General features: G+C 46.8%; 2 protein-coding genes across 2 annotated transcripts; both read right to left on the bottom strand.

Annotated features, from left to right (window-relative positions):
- Positions 1-381: 381 nt before the first annotated feature.
- Positions 382-6413, bottom strand: LOC112890824 (protein STRUBBELIG-RECEPTOR FAMILY 8-like). Its single transcript, XM_025957685.1, has 16 exons — positions 5832-6413; positions 5621-5753; positions 4785-4856; positions 4628-4693; positions 4481-4552; positions 4318-4389; positions 3836-3907; positions 3687-3752; positions 3525-3590; positions 3122-3438; positions 2324-2589; positions 1849-2120; positions 1621-1756; positions 1380-1519; positions 1125-1281; positions 382-821 (listed from the first exon to the last, which is right to left on the bottom strand). Exons 1-16 carry the CDS (start codon positions 5917-5919, stop codon positions 669-671), a joined length of 2148 nt encoding a protein of 715 aa, XP_025813470.1. The 5' UTR covers positions 5920-6413; the 3' UTR covers positions 382-668.
- A 1813-nt stretch (positions 6414-8226) lies between these two features.
- LOC112889946 (plant UBX domain-containing protein 4-like) lies at positions 8227-13151 on the bottom strand. The gene is made up of 4 exons (XM_025956750.1): positions 12462-13151; positions 10018-10306; positions 8894-8989; positions 8227-8811 (listed from the first exon to the last, which is right to left on the bottom strand). Exons 1-4 carry the CDS (start codon positions 13064-13066, stop codon positions 8452-8454), a joined length of 1350 nt encoding a protein of 449 aa, XP_025812535.1. The 5' UTR covers positions 13067-13151; the 3' UTR covers positions 8227-8451.
- Positions 13152-14129: the final 978 nt, after the last annotated feature.

The following is a 14129-nucleotide window of genomic DNA, read 5'->3' as shown; positions in this document are numbered from 1 at the left end:
CCTCCCTATCGCGTCGATCCAATCCACTCGCTCACAGTCCAGAGGGCGGCCCGTCCCCCTCCGGGCCCTCCCCCAATCAGTCTTTGTTAGTTGTTACAGCAAACGACGAGCAGGTTGTTACTGCTCCATGTTGACCCGGGCCGGCGGCGACCGCCGGCGGGGACGGATGGTGGTGGCCGGAGCAAGCAACCGGACGAATATCCCAAAGCCATCGGCGTCGAGCGGATCCCCATCTTATCTCGCGTTTGACATCGGGGCGCCGGCCGCAAGATCACCATGCGTTCCCGTTCTCAACAGGCCAAGCAACGCCGGCAGGTCGCCGTCGGCGCCCGAGAGGCGCCAGCGCCGCCAGCAGGTCAAGAGGTCCGGGCACCAACGGTCTGACACAGCAAAATCCACTTCTTTTCCTTCTATATATATACTGTATTTAGAATCACCACTTGCAGGAACGCACACTGTACATGTCCCACTCCCAATTGACCGGACCCCAAACACTGTACATCACATTAACAGAGCACAGGACACAAACAAAAATGAAAACCTGATGGATCCAGCACCCAATGGTGAGAAGGTGACCAGACCCCGTTCTTGCCTTTCACTGTTCCTGTGCAGTTGCAAGCAGTATGCTAGCTGAAAGGAGCTTTGTTCTCCGTCTGAACTCTGAACCTTCAGAAGGCATCGCCTGCGCCGCCCTCGCGATCGGGGACCCTGTACGAGTACCCGAGGTCGTCGGACTGCCGCCGGATGATGCTGGCCCTCTGCATCAGCCGCACCAGCTGCTGCACAACTTCAGACATGGGCGGCCGGAACTCCGGCTCAGACTGCAAACATTGACCAACACCAAGGCACAAACACATTACACATCATGGTGATCTTTAGTCCACCTCTGAAAGGGAGTGATTTGGCTCGAGTAACAGCCGTACAAGCCTATTTTAGTTTATGACTGACTTGCTGGGTGACTTGCTGGGCCGGGTGGCTGCTAGCCTGCTAGCTACGATTCGTTCTTGTTCATGTTCATACTTGGATCCAGAACAAGGTTTTAAGCAATGCAGACAGCGAGATATGCAATGGAAGAAGATTAAAGAATGTTTTTTTAAAAATAAATAAAAGATTAAAGAATGTACCTGGATGCAGATCGCGATGATGTCGGCGAAGCGGGAGAGGGACTTCGCAGGGTACAGCCCGTCCATGGCCGGATCCACCATCCTGGCGAGCAGGTCGATGTCGTGGAGCTGCGGGGTCGCCCACCGCACAAGAGACTGCTCGGACCTCTCCCTGGAGCTGCACACAACACGAACAAGTTGAATCTCCATCTTGATTTCTGAAAGTTGCAGTGACAATAAGAATCTACCAGGTCAGAAAACGGCGAGCATGTTTACCTATCCAGCGGCTTCCGTCCTGTCAGCAGCTCCAGCATCACCACTCCGAAACTGTACACGTCGCTCTTCGTGGTGTACGTTCCTGACATGGCGAACTCGGGGGCGCTGTACCCGAAAGAGCCGACCACCTCAGCTGAAACCTGGCACAGCATCACAGTACCTTCTTCAACCCAAGTACTAGCAGCTAGGAAAACCTGAAGACGACGATTCAGAAACATTTAGCACTGAAGGCGTCGCTTACCTCCCTCTCAGGGTTTGGTGAGAGAGCAGCAAGCCCGCAGTCACACAGATGCGGGCTGTACTCCTCATCGAGCAGGATGTTGGACGACTTGAAGCTCCTGTGCACGACTGGGGGCATGCACACCTCGTGCAGGTACCTGGAGAGTCAGATCAGAGTTTACATGTCAGACCAGAACAACATGGGGTTCTCACGGAACGGAGATGTCAGATCGCTGGAGCGGCGACGTACTCCAGAGCGCGGGCGGCGCCCAGCGCTATCCTGACGCGGGTGTTCCAGGTGAGTTTCCTGCTCATCCCGTCAGAGAAGTGCAGGATGTCGTGCAGCGTCCCGTTCCCGATGTACTCGTACACGAGGAGCCTTTGCCCGTGCTCGATGCAGTAGCCTGTAAGAGGCACGACGTTTGGATGCCTGAGCCGTGAAATGTTGGAGATGACCTCGAGGAAGTTTTCTTCCTCGTACAGAGACAGGGAAGCACTGTCTATCTTCTTGACAGCAAGCACCTGTTATCAGAAGCACAACTTAGTTTCAGAGTCACGATGAAACAAAGAACATAAATGAAATAGCATACAAAATGGGGAATGCATGGCTATGTAAGCAATGCTATGTGAACAGATTTGTATTTGGCCGTATGTAAGGAGTAAATCTGAAAAACAAATGACACCTCGCAATTTTCAGTTAGTCAGGTATTTGGGTATGCTGTTACCTTCCCGTTGGGAAAATCAGCCTTGTAAACACGACCAAGCGAGCCCTCGCCTAGGAGGGAGTCCTGACAGAAGCTATTTGTAGCAACTTGGAGAGCAGCAACCGTATATGAAGTTGCCGTCACAGGAACCTTTGCCTTTTTTGCAGTAGAACCATTTGCACCATAAACTCTCTCTGGAGTCATTTTTCCATTAGGTTGGAGATCTGAAGTTGCTACTGCAGCGTTTTCATGGCTGTTGTTCGGGATCGGGATTTCCCTGTTAGATGCTGCAACAGAGAAACACGAAGGAGTGAGAAGATATGAGTTACAGAGCAGCATTTACAGATTAAGAAGTCAGGCCTTCCTAACCAGTGGCGGAGGACAGACTAAAGTTGAGGTATGGCGCAGCTAGGTTAGACAGAGCTCCAAATTTTGATTCATGGTGACAGTATAGAGAAAATTACTAAAAAAAGCAAGCATGTATAAGAAGTAGAGATACTCCTGGTAAAACAAGGTATGGCAACGGCCACACCTTGCCATACCGGGAGCTCCGCCACTGTTCCTAACCTGGTTTTTATTGACATTTTAGAAAAAAAATCCTGATGACAGCAAAATAACAAGTTGCTGTGGCATCTTTTGTGACCAAATTGCTAGACTTACATTTTCTAGAAGTATATTTTTTAAAATTATTTCCTACTCACTAACCAGCAATAAGAGAGCAATCTCATGATCTTTACCCGATGAATTATGAACCACTAAATGACAAGAATGCTAGTATGATTACAGAACACTACAATGCACAAAGAAATAGGAGCATACCTCTCTCTATGTTTACTGCAAGAGAACCTACAATATCTTTTGGTTCACCGCTCTCATCATTGTTTCTTTTCCGAGCCTTGTAAAGGCAGAATACCAATGTGAAAAGTACGCAGGAGGCAACAGCTATTGAGCCAACAGCTATCCCTACAAGTGGACCTGTTTGCAGCTTCTTGTCATCTTGATCAATGGGAGTGTCAGGGACAGTTGGAGCACTAACAGGTCCTTGAGGATGGTTTGGCTGATCACGTGGATTCTTTGGTGGTGTGAGAGTTGGCGGCGGGGAGGCAGGCATATTGGCAAATGAGTTTCCTCCAACTCTATGGTACAATTGCACTAAACATCAGCACAGACTATACAAATGATTTCCATAAAGAAAGGGGAAGTAAAGCATATTGGTGCATACATCAAATTTGGAATTGAGCTGAATTCTTGTGGTATCATGCCGCTGAAATTGTTGTTTGCAATATTTCTGTTTGAAGGTAGATCACAATACATAATAAGTTATCAGATAAAATACTATGAAGGGTAAATTTGCTGTCATATTGATATGGGGGAAGTCACTTACAGTGTCGCAAGGCTTAGGTTGCTGAGGACATCAACTGTGCCTGATAGTTGATTATTTTGCATGCAACTATATAGCGGGTTAGAAGAAAACTATCAGAAGTTCAGAACCATGAAACTGAAACACAAATGATGGAAGATACGAATACTCACAGGCTAGAAACTTTTGATAGAGAGCCCATTGAAACCGGAAGATTCCCCGTCAGGTTGTTGAAAGATATGTCTCTGAAAGGATTTTAGCAGCGTAAGATGAACTCATGAAACTGAGAGAAAGAACATATTAACACTAATAAAATGTTCATCATCCACATTGGACAATGTAAGTGATTCTGAATGTGTTTCTTAAAAGGTAAAGTGTCAGATAATCAACACATTAAAGCTACTTTAAATTTGACCAAGAATGCCTCTATGATTGTTAGATTGTTTATATGAAAATGATATCAACAGATTTTTCTTCAAAAATCTCTTAGCATTATAAATTTATTAGATTCTACAAACACGTTACAAATTTTAATCCGTGGACAAAGCTATATTTTGAATACGCTAAAATCTGTACCTATTTGATAGGGAAGAGGATATGTGATACTGAAATAGTATGTGTGTGACTAATAATTCAACGGCTCAGTAGACCTTACAGTTCCGAAAGTGAATTGAGGCTTCCAAACAGTTCGCCAACTTCCTGAAATAACGAGTTGTGGCTGAGATTGCTGCACGCAGCAGTTCTCTTGCAGTTAGATTGTGTTAACTAAAAAGATCATCACAGAACGAATTACATATTTGTAATGTGCAGCAACTTACAGGTATTCAAGTGAAACCAAGGTGGATATGGAGTACGGGAGATTACCAGACAAGTTATTTTTCGCCAAATTCCTGTATTCACTTCAATAAAAAAAATGCCAGAACCAAATAGAAAGAATCAACGTGTACAGGTTTGGGAGAATTTACAGATAGGTAAGGTTTGGTGGCAACTGGTAAGGAATTGCATCATGCAAGAAGTTGTTACTTAGATCCCTGCAAGTTAAGAAACGAAAGGTATAAGTTATGAAAAGGACACCAACCGCTGAAGAATTGTACTCTCAGCTCTCAAAGTGTTAGCTCATACATTGTTTTCAGTGCCTGTAGACTGGACAATTCGTAACCAAGAGTACCATTCAGCTCCATACCAGAAAGCTTGCTGCAAAGCGTCGAAACAAACAGAATAATTCAGTGTACTGTATTCTTAACTTTGAAAGTGCAGTTTTGGTTAAGCAGTAATGAATCTCAGTTATAAAGTTATGCCGAACAACATTTACCATTTTACCATAGCAGAATTACATAATCTCTAACCATAAATCTCTTCATAGCAAGCATGAAAAGGCAGTACACTATATCTATATTATACCATGGACCAATACAGTGCAGGGGCGAAGCCAGACAGAATCACCACCGGGGTCTGCTCCATTACTCAATGGGATCAGCATAGCTTACGAACAGTAGATTTCTACATGATTTACAAAATTTCATTGGGGTCGGATGACCCCAATAACATAAGGCAGCTCCGGCCCTGATACAGTGTGATGATTGTGCTTACAATATTAATTTGGCCATAACAGCAGCAGCAGCAACCCTTCTTTTGGGGAAAAGCAGAGTAGCAGCAATAGTGGATGTACTACTTCTAAATGCTAGGAAACACTAACAAACTTTCCAGCAAGCGTGAGATTTTTTTTTTTGAAATAAAGCAAGCATGGGAATAAAGATTCAGATTCATCAGCGTCTTTCTGTCTATCCCATTGCAAGGCAAAACTTAGACATAGGGGAGTTGCAGTTGGGGAGAAAAAGACCAAAAACGAAGCACCGACAGCCCAGATTTCGTCAAAGCAGAACAGAACGTGGCAGAATATCTTGTCGTTTTCATGGATACAAAGTTCAGAATTGACGAGCGAGCGAGAGTGTCGTTACAGTGAGGTGACGGCGGTGCCGGAGCAGGAGACGCCCGTCCACGCGGCGCCGCAAGGGTCGCCGCCGGCGGCGGACCATCCGGCGAGCTGCGCCGGGCTGTTCCAGGAGCTGTAGAGGTTCCCCAGCGCCGCGGCTGCAGAGAACCGGAGCACCGATCACACACTATGCATCGGCGAACGGAAAAGCGACGCGGCATCCTGAGCAGCATTACCGTCGCCGGCGTCGGTGTCGGCTCGCGCCGCCGCCAGAAGCGCGAGGACGAAGAGGACGCCGGCCGAAGCGGCGCCCGGCGCCGCCATTCCTGTTCCTGACCTCTCCCTGCTACGGTGCTCCCTTGTATCTCTCTTCGGCGCCCCTTCTCTCTCTACAGGGAAAAAAGAACTCCCTCTTCCTGCCGCAGTGCTCCTCTAGCTAGGACATCGCATGGCCACGGCCGATGATCACCTTGGCCAACGCCCTCCCCTCCCTCCCTGCTCTGCCACGGCTTTATCCATCAGCGCCAGCTCACGCGCTCGGCAGCCGCGCGCGATGCCATGCTTGCTCCGGGCGTCCTGTGGGAGCGGGATGCAGTGTGGTGTCGGCAAAGCTTAATTCCTCTCCCTCTCTCTGTGCTGTGCGGTGTGGGTGCACGGTGGGTTCCGGGCTGATCGAGCTATCTAAATGCGGCAGCGGGGGTGAGGAGAATGGAGAGGGAGCTGGCCGGAGCGGACGGCGTGATGGGCACTACCAAATGTGGAGTGCGACCCGGGTCTCGCACCGATGCCGGACTAATTATCCGTCCGCCGTCGGGTGGCACATCAGGAAAACATGCTGGATCCGCTCCAGCCCAAAAGGGTTCAGACTTCAGACCGACAGCTCTCCTCTGCAGAGGACGGATGAAACTCGAGACGGCACCACTCGCCTTGTACCGTCAGTAGGCAGTAGAGTTCAGAGCAGAAAACTATTGTGCTGTAAACATGTTCTCTCTGCTTAACATACTGAATGCAGCAGCAGCAGCAGCTCACCATGAAAAGTTGGTAGCGACCGGTTGATTTCCCCGTTTTTTTTTCCGTCGCCCCTCCATGGTGTTGATAGTAGACATGCCATGTGCCGAGGGGATTCTGATTTGGACGCTGCTTAAGCTCAGCGCACCAATCGGGTCACTGCTTAAGCAAGGAAGGTGATCGAGCGCCCGAGACCTGAGACCTGTATGTATGAGTTTTTTTTTTTTGAGGGGGACCTGTATGTAAGAGAGAGTATGAGCGTATGACAGTGCGAGTTCGAGGCCCGGGCCTGCTCGTGACAGGTAGGCCCACCAGCCCACTGTTAACCTAACAGCATATGCCCCGACCCGAGCCCTGCCAAAGGAGGAGAGAGAAGCCACCCCAAGCGAACAAAAACGCGGCACCAAGAAGCAAAGCGACCTTGAGCTTCCGGCCTGTACAGCTTGTCCTGCGGCGGCCGGCGAGATTCACCCCCATCTCCCCGGCCAGCGCGCCCGTCGCGTTCGGCCTCGGCAACGTCGTGGTTGCTCTCTAGACTAGTGTAAATGAGCCGCGCTAGCTACCAAACAAATCCGCGCGTCCGTCCTGTCGGCGGCCTCCGGCGAGGCCTCGTGCTCTCGTGCCCGGTGTCGCCAGCTTCGGCGGCACGTACGGAACGGGGGAGGAATTGCTCGGAGGGCGAGGCGGGAGGGCCGTGATCCAGGGATCCCGGATGGGGCACCATCATGCCCGGCTGACCACAGGGATGGGGGAGCGCGAATCATTGGGTTCTCTCTGGCGCTGGGGACTGGCGGGCTGGGGCAGCCGAGCGGAGCGGACGCCGACTTGTTGGGTGGTGTTAGGCTGGTCCGACCTGGATCAGAGGTGATAATTACTCATCTGCTGCGATCACTGATCACTCCCAGTCCGCTTACTGTCGACGCTTCAAAAGCCACGCCGCAGCGACCGCACGGCGACGGGATGGCGTCGAAAAGGAAGGGGTAACGGAGCAGTGATGGCGACGGTGATGCAGCTAGCGAAAACCGGATGCAAGGTTTTTCGCCATTGAAAGCCGGATAGCAACGCGCAACTAGAAAAGGAGACGCGTTTCTTGTGCTCGTACTTGAGGCAGAATTGAGCTGAAGAAAGCCATGGCGACAACAATAGTGACCGCCAGCAACTGAGTTGAACGACGGAAACCGATAGATGAATGAAAACACCAGCCAAAATTTTGAAATGGAAATTTGATGCAAAGGCCTCAGAGGTTTAACCGTCCCCACGAGAAAAGATTAAAGGAAATGATACAACGGGGCCAACTCCCATGCGCAGTAGTATTAAGATTTGGATTCTTGATCAAGCAACAATGGTCAACAAAGGAATGGCCATTTAGCATTGGAAAAGGCTAGCGATCGACCAGACTTGACCAAAAGGGAGTAACAAAATTAGCCCAGCATGTTATCACATGCGAGCTAGACCACAACTCACCTCGCAGATCGCAATCGTCCGGACATCAGGAACCGCAATCAGGAATAAATTGGCCATCTGGTGCAACCAACCTTGTCCACAAGTGCCGACATTCTACCAACCAGCAGGGGATCAGATAAGAACAAGAGGGCACTTTAACCCACCAAACACTGAGGGAGATATGCAAGCCAAGTGATTAGTATGTGCTATAGATGAATAAGACGAGTACACCCAGATCCCACTGTTTTACAATCCCAATACCTCAAGTAGCTAATGAACGACGAAGCCATAGAAGGTTGGAAGCTGAATTTGAGAAACAAAATGAGGGAAGAGAAGAGCAAGGAAGGTGCTAGCTTCAGACGCCTAGCATGTTTCATGAATATGGCTGACACCTGTTCGGCGGAGCTAGACTGACTGAATGATCACCGAGTTGGCCACTCCGGCCTCCTCGATGGTCTTGGTCGCGTCCTCGAGCGGCTTAGGGGGGAACCCGGCCTGCAGGGTGTATTCACTGGCTTCTGGCCTGGTTGCGTCGATGAATGCCCTCACATCACTTATTGTGTGGCTCGTGTTGAAACGCGCAACCAAGCGGCTGCCATCTGCGAACCTGATTTGGAGGGAGGTTGATGGCAAAGAATCGTCCACTGTGATTGTCCTTGGGGCAGTGGCCGTACTGGAAGCAGCAGCACTGGAGGTGTTATTATCAGAAGGGGCCACGAGAGTTCTCCGTTCCCCTTGAAATGGAGCAGCACGCTTGACTGGCTCCTGTATCAAGGCAGTGATGGATATTGTTTAGTGTAAGGTTAAGCAGTTTGAGGAACGATTGAAGCAGTAGAATGATACTTACGGTAAATTCTTCCTCCTTCCGCACAAGATTCACATTCACCTTAGATTTCCCATCAGCTGGCTCAAGTTCAGTTGGGCAGTCAGAATTCTTGATGCTCTAGTTAAAGAAAACAAAGGCAATTGAGATTATTAACATGCAGTAAAACCAAGTAAACGCAAACGTCATGGAAAGAGCAACAAACCAAAGGAGAAAACAATACACGACATAATAAAACTAAACGAAAATATTACAAGAATATGCTACAATTGGTGAGTATGTTATGACCTTTCCTCTACAGCGTAAAGCTTTTGGCTGAAGTATTACCGAATAGAGCAAAGAGATCCTTTTGCAATTTTAAGGGAGAGAAAAAACAGTGTCCCTCTTCTACTATGTCATGACTTATGCAATTTTAAGAGATAGATAGAAAAAAAAAACGGTGGCCCTCTTCTACTATGTGCAACTACCTGGTGGACCTTTTGTATGAGGCAAGCGTTCAAGTATAAAACTCAATTAGCACTTGCTTAACAGCTTAATGTTTTGCTGAATTAGCTGATTGATATAACTTGGTAAACACAAGCCAAAGTGTTACTTCCATTTTGACATTGGGTTGAGTGGTTTTCCTTCCCGCACTCTAAATTCAAATGTGAAATAGGACTTCACTGACACAGATTTCTGAAACAGAAACAATCTGTTCCCTAATAGGGAAATCTGAAGCTATTGGTGATTAAATTTCCCTCTCACCTACCAAACAGCTCCAGCCATACATTAAATTAATAGGGGACCAGTTAAAACTCAAACAGTTGCGAGATGTTATGATAAAAACCAGCTGAGAGGCCATAATGCTCAGTCAAGTGAAAATAAAATATTATTACACGACCTATTGATTCACCTCCGTCAGAAGTCTAGTTCAATTAAGTCTCGACACACTGTGGGTACAAATGCTGGGCTATGTATCCACAGTTTTTTTTAAAAAAAATCATAATTAGAGGTTCCATTCTGGATTCGGAACAAAAGGAAAAGCTGAAGAAAAGTTAGTTATATATATAATTATTAATTAAAGAAAAAGGTGGGTGGTACCTAACATAAAATCAGGCATGGTAAGCAGAAATATGATGTGGGAAGTTGGACAGAACAAAGTTCTTTACCTCTAAAAAGGATGCATTTGCTGGATCGTCAAAACTTCTAAGTGGACCGTCATTTACTGTAAAGCCATTGCTCCAGAAGTAGATGTTGTGAACAATTTCTTCTGGCGGCTGTGGTGCATCATGCTGTACAGTTTCACCTGTCAGAAGTCTGCCAGTTCCAGTAAAGTTCCTTGAACTAGATCTCCGGTGAGGCTCAAAATGGCCTTGCTTAGCCCCCTTCCTTTTAGCTTGCTTGAATACCTCATCCGTATTGTTTTTATGTTTTGATCGATCTCTAACGACCATTCCACTGAAGATAGAGAAACAAAAGTAATTAGGAATAAAATATAAATAAAAAACAAGATTGTATTGATGAAGTTACTGACAGGGACAGGTCAAAAAAGTTGGTTACTGATTCCTTTTTTCATGCTTGCCAGAGTTAACAGTTTACTACAAATAGCAGATGTAGGCTTCCTTACAACTTGACGATTTTACTAGTCTAGTCAAGATGGCCCACAGCAAAATGTACAGAACATCAGATACACTAGCAGCCAACTAATGCCAGCTTCCTGTACAGCAGTGCAGTTATACACTATATGACATGGAAATATAGCTCCTCCATAACAGTTCAAAAAAAGCAAAACAGAAGCACATAATTATTACAATCTGCGACTAGCATGCAACAGAACTTGTACTATTCCAATTTCCTGTTCAGATGAGGCAATCATGAAACTTTTAACAGGTTATTTGCAGAGGCATTAATAAGACAAATTCCATGACTCAACTAGGCGCCAAAAGAAGGGCTGATTACAAAGCCATCCAGAACCCACAAATGTTCAAAACTCAGGCGTAGTTCGTTTGCCTTACTATTATAATGGCGAAAAGATTCAAATTAAGGAGTTATGCTTAAACAAGTATGGGTAGAAAGATGCCAACTATTTTTAAACCGGATAACTCACCTGCAACACATAATAAATTGCTAACAAATAAGTTTATCAATTATTGGGGCTCACCAATTCAACCTGCTATCATCAGTAACTAGTTGCCATTGTAAAATTTTCCAGAGGTCCGTCATTGACCATGGTTTTCAGCCATCAATAGCTCAGCTAAGCACTAGGACATATCCTCCTAGCTAGGGCTTAAATGGCTGATGAGCCTTGGCCTCCCTAATCAGCTATCAGGTGCAGGTGGCGCCCCACCACTCGCCTGTCACCTATTTCTTCTACAACAATGAAGGTATGCATTTTACGACATCGAAAGACAAAAGTATAATATACTTCCTAACTACACACCATCCGTACTACTAGGAGCTCATGAATATATCATTATAGGGGTCACTGCTGCGCTGCCTGTCCTGTGCTGCACCACAGTTGTTTTTAAGCTGCTATAAAAAAGCAGTATGTGAAAAGTCTTATAGTTTGCTCAGGAAATAAAATAAAGTTCAATCATACAAATCTGAACTCTTGGTACTTATTGGGGTCACTGTGTGTAATTTGATTCACATTAATATCTTCATTTGCAATTTTATACTAAATGGAACACAGTTGGCTAAACATTTAAATATCTAAAAGCAGCTGAACAGAAAGAGATTATCATAATCCACCCCCAATACCATACAGAGGTTAGAAGTAACTTATTCTGATTACTAGTAGCATACATCATAAATCCAAGAAAATCATGCAACAAAATAAAACAAGATGGAAAGTATTATTCATCTGCATCCTATGCCAAGATTAGCAATTCCATAATGAAACCTGGAACAACACTCGAATGATTTCAGAACTACAGGCTACTCTTAGAAATAATGAAATCACTATTATGACATCTTTGGGTTCCACCAAATTTTGCAAATGTTTTGAGGCCCTTAGAAAATGATTGATCTCATAGTTTTTTCTAGCTAGTTTGGGCCAATGGCTTCTTGAGTGCTGCATATCACGGGACAAACAACTTCAGAACTTGACATATTGTTAGCATTCAGGCTTGATGCTCAAGTTATGAACGTCTTCTCTCATTATTAAACTTCGCAACCAACACATAGCCCTCCAGCTCAGTACTAAGCATAACCTCTACCACTTTATCATAAGAACATAAACTCCTAGCCTGTGCAAGGACATTGCACCATTGTCAAAAGGGTTGCAACATGGTTACATGCATCGTCAATTTTGGTTAATATAATGCTAAGAACAGATCAGGACATGAACTAGGGTCCAAAACAACTTTATGGAGCAGAGCCTGCGCAAGATTAAAATTCAGTAAAATGGGTATTAATCGAAACACAGAGACTATCATATCATCCTAACAGCAGCAGGACACCCCTTCAAACCTCAGCATGCAATTCTAGGTCACAAATTTTAGAGAATAAGGCAAATAAGACAACCTAAAACCCTAGAGATCAATCCCTCTATGATCTACTAGTTTAGAACGAGATAATTATCCCCAAACCCAGTAGAACAAGTAGAAATCACCTCTTCTCGCCGCCGGTGTAATACTCGGGTGGTGGCGCCCACTCATCATCCTCTCCGGAGTCCTCGTCGGACCCCGCCCCTCGCTTGCCCCCACCGAGATCGGAGAGCGTCTTCACATTCCCCCGGCCATTCGCACGCCCACCCGCCCTGCTGCCGCTACCGCTCCCGCCGGGCGCGTCGTGGCTCCTCTTCAGCCTCTTCGACGGCCTCCTCCTCTCCTCCGCCGCCGCCGCGGCAGAGACGAGCGCGGCGTCCTCATCGTCGCCGTCGTCGTCCCCGATGTAGTCCTCGTCGTCCTCGTCCTCGCCGCCGCCGCCGCCTCCCACGTAGTCCTCGTCCTCCGAATCCTCGTCGCCTCGGTTGGCGGGAGGGGGCGGCGGTGGGGGCGCTGGATCGGCCCCGCCGGCCTCGGCGCCGGCGCCGGCGTCGGCGTCGCCGTCCGCGGAGTCGTAGTAGGAGCGGACCGCGGATTCGAGGGCCCAGTTGTGGCTCTCGAGGAAGAAGGCGGCCTCCTCGGGGGCCGCGGAGGTGATGCCGCAGAAGGACTCCACCAGCGACTGCGCGTCCGCCGGCATCGGCGCGCGGCCGGCGTCCCCGGCGGCCATCTCGTCTGCGGCGGCCGCGTGTCGAGCTGGTCTGGCGGCTGGCCGCTGGCGTCTGGGGCCGGGGCTGGGGTTTGGCCGACTGCTTTTTCCCAAATTTTTTTCCTGCCCATTTTGACCTTCTCGGAGTCTGGGCCTTGGGCCCTTGGCGTTTCGTTGGATAGGTCGTTTCTGGGTTGTCGTGGCCTTGTGGTCGTGCGAATGGGAGAAGAAGAGGCTTTAGGCTGAAATGGTTGGGCTTCGGAGGTTAAGGTCCCGGTCTTCAAAGTTTAGCCCTGTTATATAAAAGGGAATTTTGTCATTTGAAAGTGTTAAATAAAATTTATCTAATTATTTTTTACATATGGATGCTAATTCACGAGATGAATTTAATAAATATAATTAATCTATAATTTATAATATTGATGTTGCTGTAACCATCCGCTAATTATAGATTAATATACCTCATTAGATTCGTCTCGGGAATTAGCCTAGAAGTAATCATCCATTAATTATGAATTAATATATCTTATTAGATTCGTCTCGCGGATTAGGCTAGGAGTTCTGCAATTAATTTTATAATTAAATTTTATTTAATATTTATAATAAAATTCTCTAAAGTTTAGCTCTTAGTAATCAAATACCTAATAAAACTTTTAATTGGGCTTTAAAGCCTCGCTTTTCTGACCGTGGGCTACTGGGCTCGATAGTTTTACCAGGCTTTTCATTGTAGAGCGCATGAACAAAAATCATTCAGAACAGAAAACGTGAAACATGTTTCCCCTGAAACAATAAACATAGTTTCCCATAGAAACAAGGCCAAGAGTGTCAGGCATATCATTCGCGCGTACAACACTCAGTATACGCATCCTGCAGTACCTGATCGGACAAGGAGTCAGTAACAATTTTCAGATAATGGATGTTGGAGCAACTCCAATAGTTTATTCTAAGTTCAGAGGATTAAAGTTAAAAAATACATTCCAGTAAATCCTCTATTCAACGCTTTATGTTTGAGCGTTTGGAAGGCCTCTAAACCTCATCCTTCACTCTCTATTTACAAAGAATCTCTTGGAAGCCCTCTATTATA

This window comes from Panicum hallii, chromosome 4, assembly GCF_002211085.1.
Source record: "Panicum hallii strain FIL2 chromosome 4, PHallii_v3.1, whole genome shotgun sequence".
NCBI lineage: Eukaryota > Viridiplantae > Streptophyta > Magnoliopsida > Poales > Poaceae > Panicum > Panicum hallii.
The sequence above is the reverse complement of the archived record's forward strand: the minus strand, read 5'-3'. Positions and strand labels throughout refer to the sequence as shown.